At 41.4% G+C, this 24,278-nt stretch overlaps 2 protein-coding genes across 6 annotated transcripts; both read left to right on the top strand.

Moving 5' to 3' along the window:
• Nucleotides 1–1,036: 1,036 nt before the first annotated feature.
• On the top strand, nucleotides 1,037–5,672 carry cacng3a (calcium channel, voltage-dependent, gamma subunit 3a; the record flags this gene model as incomplete). The annotated part of the gene is made up of 4 exons (XM_079338327.1): nucleotides 1,037–1,247; nucleotides 4,586–4,669; nucleotides 4,768–4,908; nucleotides 5,082–5,672. 4 exons carry the CDS (start codon nucleotides 1,037–1,039, stop codon nucleotides 5,648–5,650), a joined length of 1,005 nt encoding a protein of 334 aa, XP_079194453.1. The 3' UTR covers nucleotides 5,651–5,672.
• Nucleotides 5,673–7,925: 2,253 nt separating this feature from the next.
• On the top strand, nucleotides 7,926–21,769 carry LOC306819666 (uncharacterized protein). Of its 5 annotated transcripts, none has more exons than XM_079337098.1 (21): nucleotides 7,926–8,084; nucleotides 8,870–8,986; nucleotides 9,317–9,416; nucleotides 9,533–9,572; nucleotides 11,894–11,935; nucleotides 12,042–12,130; nucleotides 12,273–12,369; nucleotides 12,489–12,631; nucleotides 12,747–12,919; nucleotides 13,324–13,427; nucleotides 13,759–14,120; nucleotides 14,207–14,270; nucleotides 14,433–14,490; nucleotides 15,345–15,399; nucleotides 15,483–15,812; nucleotides 16,053–16,151; nucleotides 16,287–17,889; nucleotides 18,110–18,942; nucleotides 19,069–19,139; nucleotides 19,265–19,352; nucleotides 19,478–21,769. In XM_079337098.1, the coding sequence occupies exons 2-21, from the start codon at nucleotides 8,920–8,922 to the stop codon at nucleotides 20,466–20,468; spliced, it is 5,409 nt and encodes a 1,802-aa protein (XP_079193224.1). In that variant the 5' UTR covers nucleotides 7,926–8,084; nucleotides 8,870–8,919; the 3' UTR covers nucleotides 20,469–21,769. The 5 variants fall into 5 exon arrangements, with proteins under 5 accessions (XP_079193224.1, XP_079193223.1, XP_079193221.1 ...); XM_079337097.1 differs by having other exon boundaries at nucleotides 7,926–8,129; XM_079337095.1 differs by having other exon boundaries at nucleotides 7,926–8,986; nucleotides 16,056–16,151.
• The last annotated feature ends 2,509 nt before the right edge of the window (nucleotides 21,770–24,278 follow it).

The raw sequence follows: 24,278 nt of genomic DNA, 5'->3' as shown, positions 1-24,278 counted from the left end.
AACTAAATGTTTAATCACAATATGCATGTGTCCTTGTAAGTAATTGCTTAATGGTTTACTGAGGGTTCCTGTTAATAATATACCTCTAAACTTTGTCCACTTACTGTCAAACCAACATATCTCAGATAGAGCCCTGCGATGATCAAAATAATGAAGTTTTTGCCTCCTGATAAAATGTTCCTTGTTTGCAGCCTATTGACAGGCGCTGTTCAGCTGTAGGCAACAGCAAGCCCCAAAACCATTTCTCATCAATCATTCAACAATGCTCTTCACAGTTAATTTAGAATGCAATTAGGAATAAGGAAAAAAGCTGAAAATAGGCTAACATCAGACGTCAGATAAAGAAGTTGTTTATTCTTTATTTATATGATTTTAAGAAAAACAAGTTAATGTTATTTAATTTTCTCAATGCTGAACAAGCAATTTAAGTAGGACACAGAAATAATTGTTCGGCATGCATTGTGCAACTTCAGAAATTCCTGTTTAATCTGGAACTAAACCATTTGTTGTTACTGTGCTGCTGTCCATGGTGCTGAATCAGGGGATAATGTAAACTGAATGACTGGCTGTTCACTAGGCTACACCGGCTTGGACTGACTGTAGTAGCGTGGAACAAGAACCCAGACGCACACACAGTGGGAGGCGGGGTTATGCATTTAATGCAACCGAGTTGAGCTTCAATGAACTAGAAGCCTTCCCAGATGAGCGCGGATGATCTTTTTTCTTTCTTTTGCCTTTCCTGAAAAGAAAAACCATCTTTTGTCATTTTCACTCTTGTGAAATGACAAAAAAACAAATCCCGTGATTTTCTTCTGCGTCCTTGTCACAACTCGCTTTAAGATCAGGGACCAATGAGTCGTCACTAAACCTGCACAGTTAACCAAAAGAACAGCAAGGGGTTAAAAATGTGCATAAAATCCGAGTTTCCTTCAGCCGACTGGATCCACACAAAGAAAAGACACCGAGGGAAAGTTATGTAAAGTCTTTAAATCCAGTTGGTTTTTGTCCCCTCCGCGGCGAGAAGAAGGTAGCCGACATGAGGGTGTGTAACCGGGGTATGATGATGCTGCTGACCACGGCGGGAGCTTTCTGCGCCTTCAGCCTCATGACTATCGCCGTTGGCACGGACTACTGGCTGTACTCTCGTGGAGTGTGCCGCTCCAAGAGCCAAAACGACAACGACACCGTCCGCAAGAATGAGGAGGTCCTGACCCACTCTGGTCTGTGGAGGACCTGCTGCACCGAGGGTATGAAATACATTCCTGTCACAAATGAATAAACAAGGTTTCTACTGCTGAAAAGAATGACGGCATACTGCAAAAACAGCTGTACCTTTTGAGTTGCCAATATTGAAGTGGTTCCTACGTGCATGTGTTTTTTTTGTTATTGTTGGAAAGTAGCCTAAACCTCTTTCCTTTGTCGTACTTTTTAAAATGAGGATGAACTACTAAGGCCTACAGTATAAAACGTAATATAGATCCAAGTAACTTCTCAGTGGTGTAGAAAGTATTGAAGTTTGGTATATAAAGCAATACCACGGCGTAATGTAACTCTTAGCGAATATGCTGCATGCCCTGTAGGCTATTGGATTTATAGTACAGGCCACTTATAGGTAGCCTTTATGATAGGCTACATAATCTCAAAACTCGTACTCAAAGTTAATAGTTAAACATTTTAAGTGCTATAGCGTTAAAAAGTTCTCGATATTATTGTCTGAATTAAATGAGTATAACCTTCTTATTTTACCCTATATATTGAAGTAAATCCCCAAAATACATAACAGTCATCAAACAGTGGAGTCATAAGACAGATTTTTCCTAACTGTTATGGATTGGAAATAATATACATTTGGAAATAAATCAAAATCGTACACTCAAGTACAGTACAAGTGCCTCAAACATTTAATATACCCAAGGCTTCCTTTGGGAGAAAACAATTAACAGACAAAAAAAATTAAACAAGTCATTCCGTCAAAAAACTATTAGCAGGTATCTGGCTCCTTTTTTCTAAGTTGCAACATGTAACAAATGCTAAGACAAAATGAACATGCTGCATTGTACTTGTAAGCTGTTTGTTTTGTCACTATAAACATACTCTGTGAAAAACTTGATTTAAAATCTGTGGGCTCAGCTCTTTCTTTTAAAATCTTTTTTATACCTACTAAAATAGTTTGTTGGCACAAAAAAGGCTTTGAATGCTCTTGTGCCTGTATTTTACCGATCTTTTTTTATGGTGGGCAGGAGGGAGTTAAGTTTCGGATATGTTATCTGTGGAAATGACATTGAAAATATTTTATGTTTTCTCTCTCTATCATTTCTCTCACCTCTGGTTCTGCTCCCACTTCCTCTTAGGTTAGCTAAAGGTTTTAATGAATGGGGAAAAAATGCAAAGGACATCAATGCTTTCTCTGGTTCCTCTTTGTTGTTGTTGTTGTTGTTGTGTGTGTGTGTGTGTGTGTGTGTCAACATTTTTGACATACATTATCGAAATAATATTTTATTATTTCAGTTTAAATGTATTTGATCTTATTTTATCTGTATTAAATCATAATCACAAAAAAGAAAAAGACATTATAGGACATACAAAAGTTAAACAAGTTTTTGCAGACAGACATCCTTTATTACGTAAAGACAGAATCGTCCAGCAAATGAGCTGTAGTGCTTATTTTTTATTTCAAGCTAAAACAGAAGTGCCCTCCACATTAGCAGTCTGATGAATTCCTAATGGTACTTTGTAAACAAACAAATAATCTGCATAATAAACATCTATTCTTGGTTCGAGTGAGGAGAAAGGGTGCAAAACAAATGTTACCTCATCTATTAGTACCCTGACAATAATTAGAATAAAAGCCTTCTTAGTTTTGTGCTTTTCCCTCTGACCTGCTCATGATGGCTCGAGTTGCAGCTGCTGAGTGAGTATTATATTGGTAACCATGGCGACAGAGTCACACCATCAATAACTGGTCAATCAGCGCAGTGCAGAGGGACACATTTATCAATAAATCCCTTTGTGTGCAAATGTGGAAAGGCAGAGCTGGGCCAAAGGTTAGTGGCAACAGGAAACGTGTGCAGCTGGTTCATTATTTTTTACAGGATCAAAGTGTGAGTGAGAATATATAAAAGCATCCTCAGGTTATTATTAAGAGTTATTATTAGAGAGAGATTTTGTTTGGAAGCTGGATGATCAGAAGGACCGCTGTGTATTTGTGCTGATTTTTAGTCCCCTTAATGTCTACTAACTGTAGAAAGACCCTATCACATGCATGTCACTGTTCCATATGTTCCCATCTTCCATAAGTCAGGGGAAAAGCTTTATGGCAAAACTGTCCGTAAAAGCGGAAATGTAAAAAGGCACTCAATGGCATGACAAACTGTATAAAACTTTGAAAATGCATTTCAGGGCTTTTAAACCTGTCACCAGCATTAGTGAACTTTTTACGTTTTTTAATATATTAGGAGCAGTAGCCTCTATTTCATTGAGAAGAAAAATTAGAAAAATAAAAACTTTATAAAGATAATCCCTTTATTGTCTACATGTTTCCATAGGAAGGTGACTCATGACAGTAATTGGTCTTCCAACTTATACTGTATATGCATCTCAGTGAAAGAGAGTTAACTGTTGATGGGAGCTAACAGTTAATCCTAATTTTGGGTCTTCAGAGATCTTACAACCTGATCCTGAATTAGCAATATATATACAGTAAAATATGGAGATGGCTAACCCTGTGTTTTTTTGGTATTACAACCCATAAATCTAATAAGACCTGTTTACATAAGTATCCAGCGTTGCAAATTTGTCAGGCAAAACTGTGTCCAAGAAACAGTCAAAGGTCATTCACAGAGATAATCTATCACGAGGAAAAAGGCTGCATTGCTAGTCAAGGTACAGAGACAAACTGGCACAAAAAGTAGGAAGCAAACAGACTAAATACACAAGGTAATCAAGACAAGGGGAGATGGCTGGAGGGATTGCTGATGAGCTTCAGCTAGAACCAACACACTGACACTGTGGTGTACAGAAGGATGGTTAAACAGTGGAAGACACAAGAGGGCAGCATAGGGAACCTGAAATTAAAGGGAAGTCAAACTCACAAAAGCATGAAAAGTCATATCTAGAAAGAAAGAGAAACATAAGTCAGGCTGAACAGTTGGATATGACATCTGTTTGATTTATTTTGCTTGTGTTGTTTCAACTTATCAATTGTTTTATTTAAATAACACTCAATTGTTACACATCTAATTATAGATAGTTTTTTTTCTTTGATCATTTTGAATGTTTAATGTTTATAAGTAATTATGCTTTATGGCCATGTTTTTGCAGAAAGAAAGACCTAATATGAATATCAAATAAGTTAGTGAGTCCATATTTAGTGAACATATTTTGATAGCATCATATGGTGCATGTGAACATGAAAAAACATCTAGTTTACAGGGTTAAACATAATTTGCCTGCTAGAAATGTGTCAATATGTGTGTCTTGCTATATAGTTAAACAGAACAGATTAACCAGCCAAAGCTCTTATCAAATGAATTGATAATAATACACTATATTTTTTTGTGGGTTTTTTTCCTTTATTTTTCTGCAGGTACATTTCGGGGTGTTTGCAAAGACATCGACCATTTTGCTGAAGATGGAGACTATGAGCAGGACGCTGCAGAGTATTTACTACGTGAGTGATAAATGTCTATTTAACATCCTTAATAAAAGGTACATTTAGCCAACTCAAATGTTATAAATATCCCATTCCATTGCCTTACCGGTCCTCAGGAGCAGTACGAGCCTCCAGCCTGTTCCCTATCCTCAGTGTTGGGTTATTATTCCTTGGAGGAGTTTGTGTAGCTGCCAGCGAGTTCTACAAGTCACACTACAATGTCATCCTCTGCGCAGGGATACTCTTTGTTTCTGCAGGTTAGAAGCACCTCCAAACAAAACAAATAATCCTTTTTTATCAAGAAGACATACACACAGCAACAAAACTAACAACAGATAAACTAGACTTATAACAATGCCAAAAGTAATGTCATGCACACAAATTGCATTTTCATTTTTTGGACCCTCTATAACCTTCATATTTCTTACAGGTCTCAGCAACATTATTGGTATTATTGTGTACATATCAGCCAACTCCGGTGACCCCAGCCAGAGCGACAACAAGAAGAGCTACTCATATGGCTGGTCTTTTTATTTTGGAGCTCTGTCCTTTGTGTTGGCTGAGATGGTGGGCGTCCTGGCTGTGCATGTTTTTATAGAAAAGCACCGTCAGCTCCGCACTAAAGGCCGGCCCTCCCTCATGAAGCCTCCCGTCGCGCGCACCTCATCTTACTTTCGCAATCGTTTCTACCAAAACCGCAGCCGCAGGTACAGCTCGAGGAGCAACCACAGTGTAGGAGACAACAACTCACACTCCTTTCAGACATCCTTGGTAAGGGACCGAGAGCCATCCCTATCAAATGATTCTAAGATCACAATGGCAGGTTTGCCGTCACCTGTGACAGTGGGGTCAGAGTTCATGCTCTACACGTTGGCCTCACCTCTCAAAGACAATGAAATTGACATGGATGAAGATGATTTAACTACTGCAGCTGCTCACAACAACACAGAGATGCTGCCGGGAAACTGTGCAACCAACAGAAGGACAACGCCTGTTTAAGAGGCGAGGAACTAAGAGGAACTTCTATTAGAATGAGAATAATGAAACGTTTGTAATCTGAAATGGAGGAGGAGAAACTCATCTTTTTTTTTTTTTTTTTGCAACATGTTAATGTTTGAAATATTAAGAATAATAATTTCCAAAATCCTCCATTGCATTCCAAAAATGAAGTGACGTTTCCAGTCTTAAAACAAAAGACATTCAACTTACTTTTCTATAAAACAACAAGAAAAAAGGAAAATCATGTTCAGAATCTAAACACAAAGTTTGTTCAAAGTATCTGTAACATCAATTAATTTTGATGAGTTAAGAAAATCTGATAAACAGGAACACAATGTTGAAATCTGACAGTTTTGTGCTCATATATGTAATTGTTCTTGGCTATTACATTTGCTATATCTTAAATATGTTTTTGTTCTCTGTGTGTGAATGAGGGCATTTTGTTTTAGGAATATGAGTGTAATACGGACATGCAGAGAGACAGATTGCAGTCCATAAGTCACTATGACCAAACATTTACAACAAAGAATAACATTTAAAATCTGCCCTACTCTTCTGCTGTTTTCTCAGGATTGAAAACTACATTGAATGCTAGAAATATTTCTCTCTCTCTCTCCCTCTGTGTGTGTGTGTGTGTGTGTGGGGGGGGGGTGGGGGGGGGTGGGGGGGGTGGTTTTGTATTGTAAAAATGTGTATGTGTAAAAAGGTGTTGCCCTTATAGGTAGCCTATGTGATTAAATCTTTGTTTACATTAAATAAAGATGATAAATTAAAACACTACTGAATCCTTTGAGAGACGCAAGTTTGGTTCAAGGTGAAGTGTAAGTTATTTTGTACTGTACCTATCAAGAGTCTGCAAAAATAAAAGGAGGATATTCAAATATGTGGGAACAGTAGCAAATGCCGGGTAGCCTACAAAGAGATAAAAAACCAACATAAGTAGGCTAATAGATACCTCCTTTACTGGAAACATAAAGGACTGAACAGTATGTGTGTGAACATGCATAAGTAAGATGTCATAAGGATGATTGGGCAGTATGGGTAAAAGAACAGCATTTGATCTCAGAAACCTGATGTGTTGCCATGTCAGTAATGTATAACATTATTCAGATGAAGATCCGTGACTGTGTGATGACTATGCTCACAGTGCCATTTTTTTCTGATCACACAAAAAAATCACCTGACATCATGATTGTGCAGACATTATCAGGGTCCAGATTTTGTTGTGTAGTTATTTTCTATATTCCGAAGAAGAGGTCACATTAAGTGGGTTCTTTATAGTGTATGGATGATTTACCTTGGTATAATAATCACTGCTAATAAAAACCTGACACTCACATCCCCAGAGAAACATAAGGCCTCAACCACAAAACAAAAAGGGAAAAAAGCTTCAGCACATCTCTAAAGGCCTTTACAAAAAAAAAATCCCAAGAGGTCACAGGTGATGAAAACATGGCTCAGAGGCCCAGTTTGCTGTCTGGAATAAGCGAAAGTAAAGCCATCGACACTAGCACTAGGGGATCCTGATGAACCAAACTCAAAAGTTGGCACACACCTTTTAATGCATAACCCCCCTTAATTGTTATGGATAGATGAGTGAGCTATAAATAATAACCATCACATACTTATTATTACAGCTTGAATATGATGACTGATTCTACTTTGTTTCATGTCCAATAGGCTACAGAATGCTGATTAGGGAGCTGGCCTTGAGAAGATCTAAGAACCCAGTTTCATATGACATCGCAGGCTTCCTTGTACAATTGTTGTATGCAAGTTTATTGAGGTGTACTCCATCCAAAACCATGGCAGCGGTGGGATTCGAACCCACGCCCCCGAAGAGACTGGAGCCTTAATCCAGCGCCTTAGACCGCTCGGCCACGCTACCTCCCTCAGCTGAGCAAAATATTGACGTGTTAAGCCCCCAACAAATGCCTAAAGTAGACAACATTTGTAAACGTCCAATTTTTCCCCCCCATGTGTCATGCCAAAACTTAATTAAATTGCTGAGCAGACAAAAAACTAGACAGAAACATTAATAATGTTGTAATTTCCAGCATTATTATGTCCAGTTCAGACACTAGGCCTAATATTATGTAAAGAAATCAAAGAACACCCGAATTTATAAAATCGAAATATTTCCCCCTTGAAAATTATTATTGTTATATCTTTCAGTGGCCCTTATACGTGGTACTGTAGAGTGACGTCAAAATTCGGTTTGAATCAAATATAGTCACATAGGAGGTAAATATCTCGCCTTCGCGTTTACTTTTAGAAGTAAAAAAAAACCCTTTGGAAGGATCCGTGATACTTCCGTTTCCGCCCGACGCCATTTTGATGAAGCGAGGAGAGAAAACACCTCGGACAACAGGAACGGATTGTATGGATTAAAAGTCAAGCTTAAAGTGGAGTCGTCGATTTATTTGTACATTATGTAAGATACATCGTATATCGAAGAGGAATCTTGGGATCGCAGCAGGTGGATTTTCTAGACACTGTTAGCGTTGAGCAGCAGCGGCGGTTAGCTTTTTGTTTGGCTCAACGGACGTTAGCTCATCTCGACGTGTAGCATGTTAGCAGTGTTAGCTAACTGGCTAATTTAACTTTACTTGTTGAAAAATAAAAAACATTTGAGGACTCTCGGATATCTTCACACTCGTGGACGAGCGGAAGATATCACACGTTTGTTTTATGGACGCCTTGTAATCTCATTTTGACTTTTTAAAACAAACATACACGGACTCATGCTCGACGCTAGCGACATGGCGGCCCGTGCTACCAAAGGACAATTCACCACGGACTTTCCATTTACATCCAAGTATTAGATTTTCTCTAAACCTCCTGGACTCTGTTGGATTTCGTGACACCCTGTTATCGGACTTTAAAGAACTATCGAGGCCGCTCAATGGCGCTCTGGTCCCACATCTTTATTATTTTTCTTTGGCAATAACAAGGACTCTGTCGTCTTCTACGACCTGAACCCTTTCCCCCATTTTAGTCCCTTTCTTTATCTGCAGTGTTTCCAGCGAATATAAAGAAGGTTTATACATTAAAGTTACCAGATTTAGCCCTCTGTGTTTAGTGTTAACGCTGTTTCATTTCATTATAACACAGGCCTGTGTTTTTTTTTCTTGTGCTTGATTGACTTGAAGTTCCTAGAGCTGTAAAAAATGTCGTGTGTTCACTATAAGTTTTCTTCCAAACTGGAATACAACACAGTCACTTTCGATGGGCTGCATATCACCCTGAGTGAGCTGAAGAGGCAGATCATGGGCCGAGAGCGCCTCAAGGCCACAGACTGCGACCTGCAAATCACCAATGCGCAGACTCGAGAAGGTAAGCTGACAGACAACCAAATGTCTAACAGACATGTCATCTGTTATATAAGGAAAACAACAGTGTATCCAACACGTTCTTTTTCCTCTTTATAGTTTTGTTTCCTGTTATGGGTTGTTTTATGCAATAATGATTGTTAGTGTTTTTATAATTCAAGATATGAAACGCTGTGTGTTGATATTCAAATTGTCTGTTTTTTTCACTCCGTTGTGTATTTTATTAACAAAGGCAACAATCATTGTTATAATCACCCCAAACCCAAGATGGCTTCTGAAGATTTCATGTTTGTCATTGCAACAAATTAATGGATTCTTCCCTTGTGTTTTGAAGAGTACACTGATGATGAAGCACACATCCCCAAACACTCATCTGTGATCGTCCGTCGCACTCCAATTGGTGGAGTGAAGCCTGCTGGCAGGACGTTCATTGTGTATGTATACTTTGAAACATTAAATGATTACTGTAATCAAAATCTCTCTAAGTTAAACCCCTGAAGATAAGCCCTGGCCTTCGATTGATTTCTCTGCCCATTTTTTGTTTCCACAGAGATCGTTCTGACACAGCTGTGGTCGGATCTTCTAGACCCGTATGTAAAACAAACCGCAAATCAACACTCTCTTCTTCCCCTCCTCTCACCTCTCTCCCTCTCCCCTTTCTGGCTTTAGTCACCTTTCTTGAAAACATTCTGTCAACAAAGATCGAGTTGTTTGTATCTTCTGTTCACTGTGTGTTGGTAACATATGTGTTGAGATCTCAACCTCTACATGTGATTTGATGTTTTTTTTGTGAGGCTTTCTTGAGGTGCCACAGTTAACATGGTTTGTTGTTTCTCTATAATAACCCTGCCTTTATTTTCAAATGAGCAGATTAAAGTCTTTTTATTTTTGGCTGAGTGAGATGAGGTTGAACAGAGAAACAACAGACTAGCCACTATTGTTTGTTTTTGTTCTCCCAACTTATCAAGTGTTGAACTGTTGCCACTTTATAAGTGATTGGGAAACCATTTAAACTGTAAAAGAATGTATTTCCTAATGAAATGGTTTTGTAGCCTGCTTCAGGCCAGTTACATGTATTTCTTTAAAGAGAGTTGTAAAAGGAAAACATGGTTCATTTTTTATGAATAATTCATGTCATTTTATTTTCTGTGAAAATATCTGATTTAATATATGGTTGAAGACCAAACGGAGTCAATTGTGGCTGGAATTGATTGCATTGATCTTTTATTACAGTTACAATATGCACCATTGATATTATTTTGAAAATCTTTCTCTGCTAATCTTAGATTAGAGTACATTGTTCAGTAACATCTACCAATGTCTCATGTTTTGTCCTGTAAAATATCATCATGAAGCTGTTCTATTCTGCATTGAGTATGGACTGCACGTTACACCTAAACCTTAAAGGTTCACAGATTCTTCCTGATGAGTTAAATGTTTTGAAACAACTTAGATTTCTAAGTGTGTGTTTTCCAAGAAGCAGAAACTAGATCAAAGTGTATTGTTACACGTACAAATGTAGTTTGGAAGGACCAGTGAGAAGCTAGTTTTAAACACTGAGATGCTTAGACTTTGTCACTGAAGTAGACTTGATTTCAAAGTACACTGACACACTATCAGTAAACTAAATACCATGTTAATCTCTGAAAGCCCGTCCGTGGTTGCTGCAGTGAGACGTATACTGGTGTAGTGTGTCCTGTAAGCTGTAAGCTGCAGAACCTGTCAATAAAGTTGTTCAGTGGTTCAGTGTCAGAACCGTTTTCACCAGATCCATGTGTGTTCCCTCCACAGAGTTCTGCAATACCCAGTCTTTCCTCCGAGCCCCACTTTGTTTCCTAGAGATTTAAAGATGCTCCACTTTTCCACAGTTGCAGTTTTGTTTGTTGTATGAATAGTTTTCATTTTGTCTGTGCTTTGGACCGAATTACAAAGATGTTTCATGCATCACTTTGTTATTTGAGGGTTTGTTTAGGTACAAATTAGAAACAACTCTGGGCCTGTATTTATGTTTGTTTAAAGAAACATCTGTATGTAAGAGTCCCAGCCAAAATGCCCTTTTTTCATTGAAGCACCTCTGCACCGTGCCTTGCTGGCTAATTCATTTTTGTAGCAAGTTTGACAAACTTTTGACAATGTGATGCAAAAAAAAAATCCCTGGTGCTTGACAAAGAGAAATTGTGAGCTCAAAGTATATCAGTATTTTCTCTCAGATAATTGGCATTGCAGTGGAAGTGTTAGATGAGCGCAGAATAGATAGCGGCCTAGATTTGTTAGTATGAAAAGAAGCTGTTTGAAATCCTTAACTTTATTCCGCTTTATCACAGTTAAAATAGTTTTGAATATCCGTACAAAGATAATTAACTTTTTTAACATGTAATATCTTTGAAAAATGTCATTCTGGGTTTCTTTTGTTTTTAACAACTAATTGCACAAATTAAAAGCTGAAATACATTTGTATTTCCTAGCATTGGAGTAGACACTACCTTCAGCATGAATACTTATTTATTAAGGTTAAAATAATTTCATATTTTAAAGGTTACCTTCCTCTACATAGACAACATAACTGTTTCAGATATTTCAGTCTACACTTCAGATCTCGTCTATCTAAACGGATCGGAATAAGCACAGATGTAGATGAGGCTTTTTAAAAAAAATTCCAAAGTATGACTCAGCACAGGGAATATCGTCGCACAGCGGAGTAAACCCTGTCTTCATTTAAACCCTCATCCTCGTATACTTTCATATTTGAAGTACTTTGAGTATTTAAGTGTAGTGAGAAGAAATGGATGGAGAGACAAATGGACTGGACACAGATGTGGTGGAGGACTATCTGGGCTTATATCTTCCACTGTTTGTTTATTTATTACACAATGTGTTAACACTTAATATATGTACTTTGATTCTCCTGCAGACTGATTCTTCTCCTTCCATGTCACTTGCCCAACTTGCAAAGGTACTGTTTGTAGACATACTTGCCATACTTCCTGATTTTAAGTAAAGTTGAATTGTCTGTTTTTCTTGTCTGGTACACATCCAGGTTTTCTTTTTGTCTGTTTTAGACTGCTAACCTGGTTGATGCGAATGCATCAGAAGAGGACAAGATTAGAGCCATGATGTCACAGTCAAATCACGAATATGACCCGATACAGTTAGTATACACAAACCTAGTGCTTTTATTGAGTTAAAGTCAAATGCTTGGTTCACATTTCGGCCCATGTTTTAGCACGCTAACCAACATCACTTGCTAGTTGTTTATAGTTTTGAAACATTTATGCAACTTGTCTTTTTAGTTACTCCAAGAAAGCGGTTGGGCCTCCACCTGCCCACTACACCTGCTTCCGTTGTGGAAAGGCTGGTCACTACATCCGTCAATGCCCTTTACTGATGGTAATCATTGTTTGATTTCTGTAGCCTGTGGCATGTATTTTTACTGAAGTGTTGGGTAACTTGTACAAAGTAGTGATTTGCTTTTAAGAAGATGGTTGTGTTTTGTTGTAACTTTTCAGGTGCAGGATAAAAGTGTTGAGGGTCCTAAACCAGTAAGAACTAGTAAGGGCATCCCTCAGAGTTTCATGGTGAAAGCAGAGCCAGGCACCAAGGGAGCAATGTTAACCAGCACTGGAGAATACGCTATACCTGCTATAGATAGGTACGTCTTAACCAAGGACAGCCACAAATGCACATGATTAATAAAGTTGTGGAGCGCATTAGTGTTCAGTTTGTCTTTTTCAGCCCTCAAAATTAGAATGTGTCTGTTTATACAGGGAGGCGTATGCACAAGGGAAGAAGGAGCGTCCTCCGTTTGTTCCACACGACCAGTCGTCGTCTGAAGACGATTCCGACCCAATCCCAGATGAACTCTTGTGTCCAATCTGCAATGATCTGATGACCGATGCCGTAGTGATACCCTGCTGTGGAAACAGTTACTGCGATGATTGTGAGTTCTTCATCATAAAATGGAATATCCAAATTTGTACACGTTTAAAAAATATATACATATTTTCTAAAGCATAACATGTTGTGCTCTTTATTGAATCCACTTTGGAAATACCTCGAACACATTTATCCAACTGTGGGCTCTTTAAAGAAGCACTCCCCCAGGACATGATGCTTTTTTAAGAAGCTGTTGAAATTCAGTCTTTGATTTAAAAAACAAACAATTGTTTCTATTTCATTATGTATTCATATTCATTATATTGATTTAGTTGTTTTTGTATTAATCCCTTTGATGTTAACATGCTCATGAGAATATGTGTAGTAGGCAGGTTGGGCTGATGTCTCCTCCCTCTGAATTATATCTTATCTGCAGGTTGTCAAAAGTCTTTCTTTTTCTATTTTCAGGTATCAGGACTACCCTGTTAGACTCCGAAGAGCACATCTGCTACACATGCAAACAAGCCGATGTTTCGCCTGACAATCTCATTGCCAACAAGTTTCTTCGACAGGTAACTCCTGAAATTCACATATTTCATCGTAAGGTTCATTTATGACACATTTGTACCGCTTTATAGGACACAGCTTACTTATTCACAGGATTTATACTTGAACTCCTAAGTTAAACCCAGATCTGTTTTAGCTATCGGTAATTGCTTCTGATACTTTACTTTTGAGTTCTTTCAATTTTGGCTTTATTTCCCTTTTTTACTGTTTTTTCACCAATACACCCAAGACAAATTCCTTGTATGTAAAAATGTACTTGGCAATATAATCCTATTCTGAAAACAAAAATATGAACATCTGTTTTGAAAATGGCTTTGTTTTTTTGTCCTTGTGCAGGCAGTTAATAACTTTAAGAATGAGACGGGATACACCAAACTTGCGCGCAAACAGCTTCAAAATGCAGCTCCACCTCCACCTCGCCCTCAGTTGGTGAGGCCTCTGCACTCAAGACAGCAGGACCCACTGCTGGCCAACATTTCCCATCCGCCTCCTCAAAGTGTCCCGCTCACAGCCCCTCAAGCACAGCAACCAACTCCCGCACCTACACCTGCTCCGGCTGCCCCAGCTGCTGCTGCTGCTCCCACTCCTCCTCATGCCGCTGCTGCTGAAGAACAAGTGTCTTCACCAGGTCCTGCACCTATTGTTGAAAACCATTCTCCTCTTCACTCTGTCAGTCAGGGAGAACCACCTCCACCGGGGTAAGCTTAATATTTCATACATTCGAGTTTGTGCTCAATTTGTGAGATTTGAAATGAGGACCAATTTTTTTTTTTGCCTGTTTTAGTGAGTCCGATCCAGAACCTACTGTGACACCAGACTCATCGCAAAACTCTGACTCCGTCTCACAGGTGCGTTTCCTTAATCAGTTTAAGGGCCGACTTCATGGCTTTGAGATTGTAGATCTGAAGTTATTTGATGATCCATGACAAATTCTTTCAAATTTTGAGCATGAAAAACTGTAATTTAATTTTGAAGAGACATCATTTTTCTTACTGTGACATCTCCAACAGGGCTACCATTCAACCTTTGCTGGCCACCTGCCACCAATAAGACAACCTCACTCATCGGGTAAGAAGTTTAAAAAAATGACTTATATCGAGTTTTATTTGATGTTCATTGTCTTATCTCACACAGTGTGATTGACTCTGTAAATTTAGCGCTGCAGAGCCAATTTAGCGAGAAATGCGCGACAACTAGACAAACACCATTAAAAACTGCAATTCAGTAGTGCAAGTCAGTATTGAACCGGAGATGCCCTACCGAACGGTTCAATATTTTATTGAGAATTGTTGCGTGCCTAGTAGGCATGAATTTGCTGTTACGACAGCACAGCTACGTCTACTTGACTTTCGCTCTTTAATGTGCTGATTTGCAAGCAAATATGAGAATCTCGTTTTTTTTAATCTCGAAAAACAAGTGGCTTAGCCCCACTTCAGGAAGTGACCGTGAGGTTGTTGTTTGGGCACTGTGGGTGTTTTGGCTTCTCAATCCTACACGAATAGAATTAAACCCGTCAGCAGTAAGCCTCTGTAGCATGATGCTGATAACACCAACACTTTAGAAGTGAAACAACTTTAACCTCTAACGTAGCAAAACTAACCACATCACAAGCTGCAGGTAAAAGTTTTTATCAGCTATAAAACCATTTAAAATATTGTCTACCTCATCCTTATGTTAAGTATGACGTGCAAACAGTAGATGTTCATGAGAGAGCAGGGTCTGTAGCTTTTTCTTAAAGGTGCAAAGAGTGCAGTGGGCGGGAGGAAGTGTAGACTGGATGAGAAGGAGGAGTTGGTTTTGTCACTGTTTTGTAAGCTAGGAATGGCTTAAATAAAACGTAGGTAACTTATTTTCAGCAGAAAATGTGATCGGAAAGAAAAAAACTTCCCAGAAGCTAACACATTGTCTCTCATCGCTATTAGGTCACCAGTCACGACCCCACCACTCTAACAGAGGAGGAGGCAGACACTGGGAAAAGTAAGTCTTTAGGTCTGTCTGCAATTTGAACATTTGTATGGTAATACACAAGCCTCACATTGTTTCTGTTCTTCTCTTCATAGCAGGCCTTTCAGAAGCAGAGGAGAGCGTCCCTCCACTGCGCTCCATACAGCTCCGCCCCCTGCTCCGGTTCCTCCAGTGTACCCAGCTCCGTCCCTGTACCCGCCTCCCCCGCAGCCATACCCTCCACCCTACACCTCTGCCCCTGGCCTCCTCCCTCCTGCCCTCAGCTACCAGCCCCAGCCTGTTTATGCACCTGGACCACCACTGCTCAACCCTCCATGGGTTGCCCCCGGTACCCAGCCCCCTCTTCTCCCTCTCCCTCCCCCCCTCTCTCAACCCCCCCTCTCCAAGGAAGAATTCTACAGACAGCGGCACCACAGACAGGACAAGTGAGTCTCTTCTATTTTGGACTTTAAGAGCTTCTATGACTTTTGAGTTTTATCGTGCAGAGTACATGTATTAGAGCACTTACCTGCATCATTCCGTCTCTTGAACTACTACTTTTCTGGTGAACTCAGTTGTTTGTAGATGTCAAATATTGCTGAGCTTGCTGTTTCATGGAACTTTAACATCATATAGAGTGGAGACATTTGGAAGTTAACATTGTTTTTGTTCTTTTTATCTACCAGCAGAGTTACATCCAAACTGGATGAATTTACGAAAGACTTCCACAAAGAGCTTATGAAGTACAGAAATGCACCAAAGAGAAGAAGACCATCGTATTCAAGGTAACTTCAAAAGACAATGCCAATCTAATTTGGTTTTACTTCTTTACCTGAATTCCACATGTATACGTTTATTTCCTTTGCACAAGCTGCTTTCTTCACGTTTCCTTCTGGTCTTCTCAATCCTTTCCTTTCCAGATCACGGTCATACAGTCGCTCTCCATTCAGCCGTTCTCCTTACTCTCGCTCTAGGTCAAGATCTAGATCCAGATCAAGATCCAGGTCTTACTCGTTTTCTCCCAGTAGATCCCGCTCCCGATCACGCTCCCATGGCCGGTCTTACCCACGCTCGCCTTATTCCAGACGTAACGGACGCAGCTATGGACGCTCGCGTACAAGATCCCGCTCTCGTTCGAGGTCTTTTGGGTATCAGCGCTCTGGCTCGCCACGGACTCCTCCCCCCTACCGTGGAGGAGCCTGGGAGGGAGCAGAGGGAGCAGGACCCTTCAGGTCTAGGTCTCGTTCCCCTGGTGGGTACAGGAGCCGAAGCCCCGGCGGGCGAAAGCCACCTCCGCGGGAGCCTGAACCGTATGAACTGAATGGTCCGGGTCCTGCAGGCCACGAGCGCTGGGAGAGAGAGAGGTATCGACAGTGGGAGAAGCAGTACGCAGACTGGTACAACAAATACTACAAGGACTATGAAAACCAACATCCCTCTCATCACAGAGGTCGTGGCAGCAGAGACAGGGAGCGAGACAGAATGTCCCCATTACCAAGAGATTATTCTCCACAGGGGAGAGGGCGAAGAGGGAGAGAGGAGAGGGGTCCTCCACCTCACCATCCCCCAGCCTCCTCCTCATCTGGGACTAAGTCCAGCGCTAAAGTCTTAAAGGCAAAGAAGGTAAAAAAGAAGAGGAGCGGGGACGACCCAGAGCCATCAGAGTCAGTCGACAGAGGGGATGCCACACCAGTCCGAGACGAACCAATGGACGAACTTCCTTCACTTATGAAAACATCCCCCAGTTCATCCAAGCCCCCAGGTGGCACTCCAACCACTAAAGCTCCAGCCTCTAAAAGCTCTTCTTCATCCGTTAAACCCTCGACCAAAGCAACATCCAAGACTCAGTCTGATAAGTCCAAGAAGGACAAGGGACTGAAGGTGAAAGCTAAGATCAAAACGGAGGGTGTGAAGGCGAAGAGTGAAAAAGTGAAGAAAAAGATGGGTGAAGGGTTGTCCACAAAAAAGAAAGAGTCCTCCTTCTCCTCCTCCTCCTCTTCTGTCACAAAACCGATCAGGACTAGTAAGAAAACAGACGAAGCCCCCAACTCCACACCTAAAAAGGAGAAGAGTAAGAGCTCTTCAGTGAGGCCTCCCCTACTTAAGACCCCTCCTCTCCCCTCTCACAGCCTTCCTCTCCTCCACCCCTCCCTTCACGACAGTCCGAGACTGAGCCATGACATTCGCGGCGGGAGGAGGGATCTCCCACAGGGCGGCGGTCTCCTCCCTACCCCCCATCAACATGGACACCCACTCCTCCATAGACCCCCCTCCCCAGGGGACAGTCGGAGAAGGATGGGAGTGGACGGCCGCTCTTTGCTCGGACCACCTCCTGGCAAGCTGAGGAGAATCGATGGATTAGGCGGCGATGTCATGTCGCTCTCGCACATGGCTCATCAGCCCCCACTCCACAGACTCCCACCCTCTACAGACAGACCTGGTCTTCTGCCCATACCAGGGAGCCGTGAGATGAGTCGGGATGACGCAGATCGAGGGTCAATCAGACCTCTAATGGATCTTCAGGTGAGTCTACTGCTTCATCCTTCCCCACAAACAGCAGGAGCTATGTGCAATTCTGATTAACTTTAAGATGTTTCTGTTTGATGTATTTACTAAGTCACATAAGTAATCATGGCTGGGGCTCCAGTGGAGTATTAACACATTTTGTTATCCACCTTTAGTGTCCAGTTTTTCTGATGAAACACCTGGTAAGTTCTTCTCTCTGACTCTTGTCCACATTCAGGTGAAACCCTCGGCCCAGAGGAGGATAAAGCTGAACAGAGACCTGGGGAGAAAAGGCAGCACTGAGACGCCACCTTCAGACAGGACACCATCAGCTTGCGAGAAGACGTCTTCAACTTCGGATCGATCTGCTGCCAATCCTGAAGGAGACAGACTCGGTAGCACAGCAGAAAGTGCCGGAAGAAAAGAGCGATCATCGTCTGCTGAGAGGGGTGTCTCCAGAGAAAGACAAGGAAGTGCTGGAGAGAGACTGCAGGGCTCTGATAGGGAGCACAGCAGAAGCTCAGGACCAGACAGAGACCGAGACAGAGTGTCAGGATCAGACCGAGACAGAGTGTCAGGATCAGACCGAGACAGGGTCTCAGGATCCGACAGAGACAGGATCTCAGGATCCGACCGAGACAGAGTGTCAGGATCCGACCGAGACAGAGTGTCAGGATCCGACCGAGACAGAATCTCAGGATCAGACCGAGACAGATTGTCAGGATTAGACCGAGACAGATTGTCAGGATTAGACCGAGACAGAGTGTCAGGATCAGACCGAGACAGGGATAGAGGTGTGGTATCTGACAGAGAGAGGGACCGGGTCCCTGGATCAGGCTCACAGAAGGTCTCTGTAACAGTGGACAGAAACTCTGATGGAGAAAGATCGGTGAGAACGGAGCGAAAGAGCTCCAGTGCTGGAAGTGCAGGAGGCAGATCTGTCTCTCTGGATAAAATGACCATTGGAGAGAAATCAGCTGTCCCAAGGAGAGCAGCAGACCATCAGGAGAAACCGAGCGCATCTTCCAAGGAAAGAGGAGAGGGATCAGAAAGAGCTTCAAAATCCGACAGGTCTGTTACATTCAGTAGCTCCTTCTTGTCAAAGCAACATCCCTGGTCTCTGATAGGAAGAAGCCTGTGACGGTGGCTCTGTAAACACATTTATTAAATGTAATTACATTCTCCTATGTCTCCCAGGAGTGTTTCCAAGGACAGAGCAGAGAGGAGTGTGCCCTCAGGAGAGAAACCACTCGCTGCTAACAGAGAAGGTAATTTGAATCTGCGTGTAAGGGCATGCCTCTGTGAAGAGATAATAACGTTGATTTCCTTTTGTGCCGCCTGGTTAACCGTTGATTAATCGTTTGTCTTTTCCACGTCCCACTTCCTCTTCCAGCGGTAAAAGATGGTGAGGAGACTGTTGTGAAACGCAAACCGAAGATCAGCCGTAAAGCCCTGACAAGCCACACAGCGAGCTCCACGAGGTGAGACGGTTGTACCTCTCTGTTACTTACTTTAGTTTAAAAGTCCACACAGGCATTCGTGCAGTGTAAGAAATGCTAAATGCTAAACCAGCGTATTTAAACGACGGGTTTTCGCTCCGTATTAGGTCAACTCAAGAAACAAAGAAGGACTCGGACAAAGAGCCGAAGAGCGTCGGCGCCAAATCTGCAGAAGAGCCCCCATCCAGCCCGGTGAACAGCAGAGGCTGCAGCCAAACTGTCAGCCCCCCACCCAGCCCTGCCAGAGAGGAGCCACTCATTCAGCCTCCTCCTCGCTCCAAATGGGAGAGAGAAGACGACGAAGAGGGCCAGGAAAACGGAGCTAGTGCTCCCAAGGAGCCGTCACCAGTGCCCCAGAGGTTAAGAGGCAAAGAGGTTCAGGCTGAAGCACAGAAACCTGGCAGAAGTTTAGGTCTGGAGACGACGAGGGAGGAGAGGAGAGGAGTCGTGAGAGAAGAGAAGAAAGCGAGGCCGACGAAGGAGGAGGGGAAAAGTGGCAGGACGACGCAGACAAATTCAGATAAACAAAAAGTCAAGCTGGTGAGGGATGAAGGGAGAGGAGCAAAGGAAGGAGGAAGAGCTGCAGGACGAGAGGAGGGAAGAGGAGGAGGAGGAGGAAGAGACGAGGGGCGAGCAGTGGCGGGAAAGGAGGAAAGAGCGGCTGAAGGGAGAGGTGGAGGAGGACGAGAGGAGACTCGCGGCCCGGAGCCCAGGAGACAGCGTCTGTGCTCTGACCTGGGTCGCGAGACTGACGAGGCTGCTTTTGTTCCCGATTACAGCGAAGGAGAAGGATCTGAGCCGGAGAGAGGGAGGAGTGGCAGCGTCAGTCCCTCTCTCAGCCAGCCCTCCAACAGCCCCAGCTTGAGCAACCACAGTGGCTCGGCAACCACCACCACTACCACAGCGGACAAGAAGAAGAAGAAACACAAGAAGCATAAAAAACACAAGAAGCATAAGAAGCATGGGAGCCAGGAAAAAGAAGGGGAACACAAGGTGCATAAGCACAAACACAAGAAGAAGAAACACAAAAAGAACAAAGATAAAGACGCAGAGGAAGAGGAGAAGACCGAAGAGGAGGAGGAAAGGGCTCCATGTTAATAGGCGAAAAAACTCTGTTACTTTGAGATAATGATGCAACTAGGATTAACGGCAAACAATGTCATGCTGCTCCATGTGCGACTCAAAGGGAAGAGATGAAATGGATCTGAGACTGTCCTTGACACTGGAGGACGGCTGTGTGACTGTAACTCAAATAGTTCATGTCGCTGCAGGACCCCAACTCTCACACAGTTTAGTTGTGCCTGGCTTACAGCTGCTGCATCTTTTTTTGACTTTGGGTCAAGAAAAACTCGACAGACATTGCCGTACTGCACTGTTGTGATCAACTTTAGAGCGAGCCAGTAAAAGACTGGAAGTTAACTGATCACCCACAGCAGTCTGCCAGAGCGACTGGAATAAACGTAGTGCTCAGGGATGTGATCGCTTCTTTGCAGAGAAAGAATAGCCTTTTCTTTGTACAATTAATGTGTAAATAGATTCACGGTTGCTTCACATGCAAATCATTTTTTTCCTCAGTTACTTTTGCTCACTTCCCTGTGTGCTGTCCAAGGCTTAAATGCTGAATAACCTTCATTGGAGAGGGGATACTTGTATGATCTTTATCAAGGACTACTATGCGTTTTGCATGTTTTAGCACATTGGCTACAAATTAATTGCGATCTTTCTGCTGACCATTTCCAAGTTGATTATTTCATTTTTACCCTGCCATCATTTTCAGTTGATGCTGGCGCAGTTTTGATTTGTTTTCAAGTAAGTTGCGATGTGAATAAAAGAAGGCAACGAAAACATAAAAGTTGCTTAGCCAGGTTTAATCTCCATAAATATAACATGTTTTAATCCAGTTAAAACCTGGAAGATTATGAAGCTCTTAGGAAATAGTCAGTAGTAAAGAATTTGTGATAAATGTGCTAATACAGGCAAACTCACCAGAAATGTCTTCACAGTTAAATCAAACCTGTATGCATTCATGCTTCACTGGATTGTAAACATCTAAGATGTGTTTATTAAGAATTGAAATCTGCATGTTTTTGTTCCAAAGGTGCAGTAAATGTCCACCACATTGTCTGAGTGAGTGAAAGTGTGTGAGGTGATGTGAACATCAAGTGTGATTTTTGGGCAAAGTGGAGGATTAATGTTCTTACAAATGAGGAGTTACTTTTTTTTTTTTAATTAAAATGTTTTGACCTCATAACACTGTCCAAGTTTTACTCTAATCAGTGTTTGTATTATTAGCTGTTTTGTGACCTGACAATGATGGTACTACATTGACAACGTTTAAACAGATGCATAACCAAAACTACTTCTGGTACGTTAAAGTTCATTAAAATACTTCAGTTGAACATTTTTGACCCTTTTCTTACATTTCACAGGAATAACAATAATGGTCCTACATGTCTTATAAAAATAACCAGTGATGGCATTTCCTGTTAACATATTGTTTGACATAATTTAAGCATACACACAGTAAATGTGAAACGCGATAAATGTGTCACTGTCTATTTTAATGATAGGTCAATACGAGAACATAGGCAGTAATATTAAGTCATTGGGTTCACACACTTCTCACCATTACAGATAAACATCTCACAATTACTGTTACAGCTCAACAATGGCTTGAAATAAGTAAAGCATGCACTTAATAATGATTGAAATGATTTAAGGGATAATAACATAGTACAATCTGAGGATATGATGAGGATTATCCAATGAGAGGCCAGTTTTAATAGGAATGATTCGATATAGTACTCTATATCCAAAGCATATGAAACAGCTAAATTAAAGGTACGTATTTGAAAAGTCCTCCATAAACCGTGATCAGGTATTTTAGTGATCTTTGACACGCTAAAAGTCAGTGTCACAAAAGGATCATTGTTTTACTTGGTGAAATGAACATGGCAAAGAAGACAGAGACAATGTATTAAACATGGATAGTGGTGTTATAAGAACTGGATAATCTGTAAATTTTTTCTGCAAATGTTTTTTTTCAGTGGCTGTCCAACGTAAGATTTAGTTAAAATGCAGCATACTAAACATTTTCATTAGTATGATTCAGAGGGGATCTGGAAGTGGGTGTACCTCATAGAGACTGAAAAATAATTGGGTATACATCGTATACCTGCGTATAATCTGCACTGTACCCCTGGTTATGGATGGATCTGGATGGACAGGTCTAGGATTTAGAGATATAACATCAGTAGATAATCAAGGGAAGGGAGAGAGGGAAAAAAGAATACAAAATAATAGAATTGAATAAAACATAATTATTGTCATAAATGAATTTGTCTTTTAGTTAGTATAATATCCAAATTAATACACATTCATACGTAGACGTGTAAAAATATAGCTGTGCAGTGACTGTGTAGTAAATATGTAACTATGTAAACTTCTACAGCAATATTAGGGGGAAAAACAACTTTATAATTTTAGAGTGCTTTCATACATAGTTGTGAGCCAGGCCACCAAAGAGGCGCACCACCAGCAACCCCAACTAGTCACCCCAAGCATCACAACTTGTTTTCAGGCAGTCTATTTGTCTTGAGCTGCACCCAGACCAGGAGCAGCATTGCCAGTATCTGAAACAGCCACCCACTGTGTAAATTCTCCTTAGTGAACAGTGATAGTGATCTCCTTTTTACATATACGTGTGACTATGCTTCCCTTTTCAACAAAGCATTCTAAATCCTTTTGGGGTTGTGATTAAATAACAAGAAAGCTACTAGGAGGTTCATTACTCAAAAAAAAACGATTTGTTTTTAAATCAAATGTCCTTTAATTGTTTGTGGGTGCTTTTGACTTCAAAAATGCCAAATATGTGTTCATTCCATCTGATAGATGAATATACTTTATTTTATGATTAAAATACAATTATTTCTGTTCAAAAGGCAGAAGCTGATACAGCAAATAAATACACACCAACGCCAAGTATAACCAACACCTATGGGTGATAAAAGATGAACAGCAGCATATCCCATGGATAACCAGATATATTTAGAGATAATGAGATTTACCTGGGACGATGTCCTCAATGCAGCTCGCCGACATAATGGTGAGTTTCATGGTCGTTGGCAGCTCATTCCTTTACAAACATGAATAATTTAAAGTAAAAGGTCCCAGAGGGAAGCACTTGCAGTGAGAAGGACTGAACACTGTGTGGAGCTGTAAGTCTTGCAACCTTTAACTTGGGAGGGGAAACAGATTAACAATTTAAAAAAAAAATTCTACAAGCATCGCTCCAAAATACAGCCCTTTCTACCAGTCCCTCTCTTTCCCATAGCGCACAGCAATAAGCTTCATTGTTTGTGCGTGTGTGTGTGTGTGTGCGTGTGTGGGTCTGTGTGTTGTGTGTATCCAGTTGGGGGGATGGCGTGACTATGGATCACAGATGAAGGAAGTCGAAGGCAGTAGTTGAGTTCACAGGCGGGTTGAGTGAACTCTGAAAAATGAAAAGGCAGCAAATGTATTGTCGCTGACATAAAAGCATATTCCCAGCTTAGTTCATGCATTTAAATGGGTGAGTGTGTATGTATATCTCAGGTCATCCTTAATGGAGCCATGGATCAGCGAGACCATTAGAGAAGATTAATATATTGTTTTAACCCCTGCCCAGATTATCATCACAATGCATTATTCCTCTGAAATACCAGCCCTGCGAGGGTCACTTTGCGTGTGCGCATTTAGGTGTCTACACGTGGGCTTGCATGTGTTCACCTGTAAACTGCCAGTGCATTTGTGTCTGCTTGTGTTTTGTCTTACAAGCATGACATCATTTCCTGTCACCAAGGCCAAAGGTTGCTTAGCAACTTCACTTCTGCCAGCTGTCAGAAAAGATGCTTCTCCACTGACTGGCTT

Source organism: Symphodus melops (genome assembly GCF_947650265.1).
Source record: "Symphodus melops genome assembly, chromosome: 2".
In the NCBI taxonomy this organism is placed as follows: Eukaryota; Metazoa; Chordata; class Actinopteri; order Labriformes; family Labridae; genus Symphodus; species Symphodus melops.
Note: the sequence above shows the minus strand (reverse complement) of the source record. Positions and strands in the feature narration are given on the sequence as shown.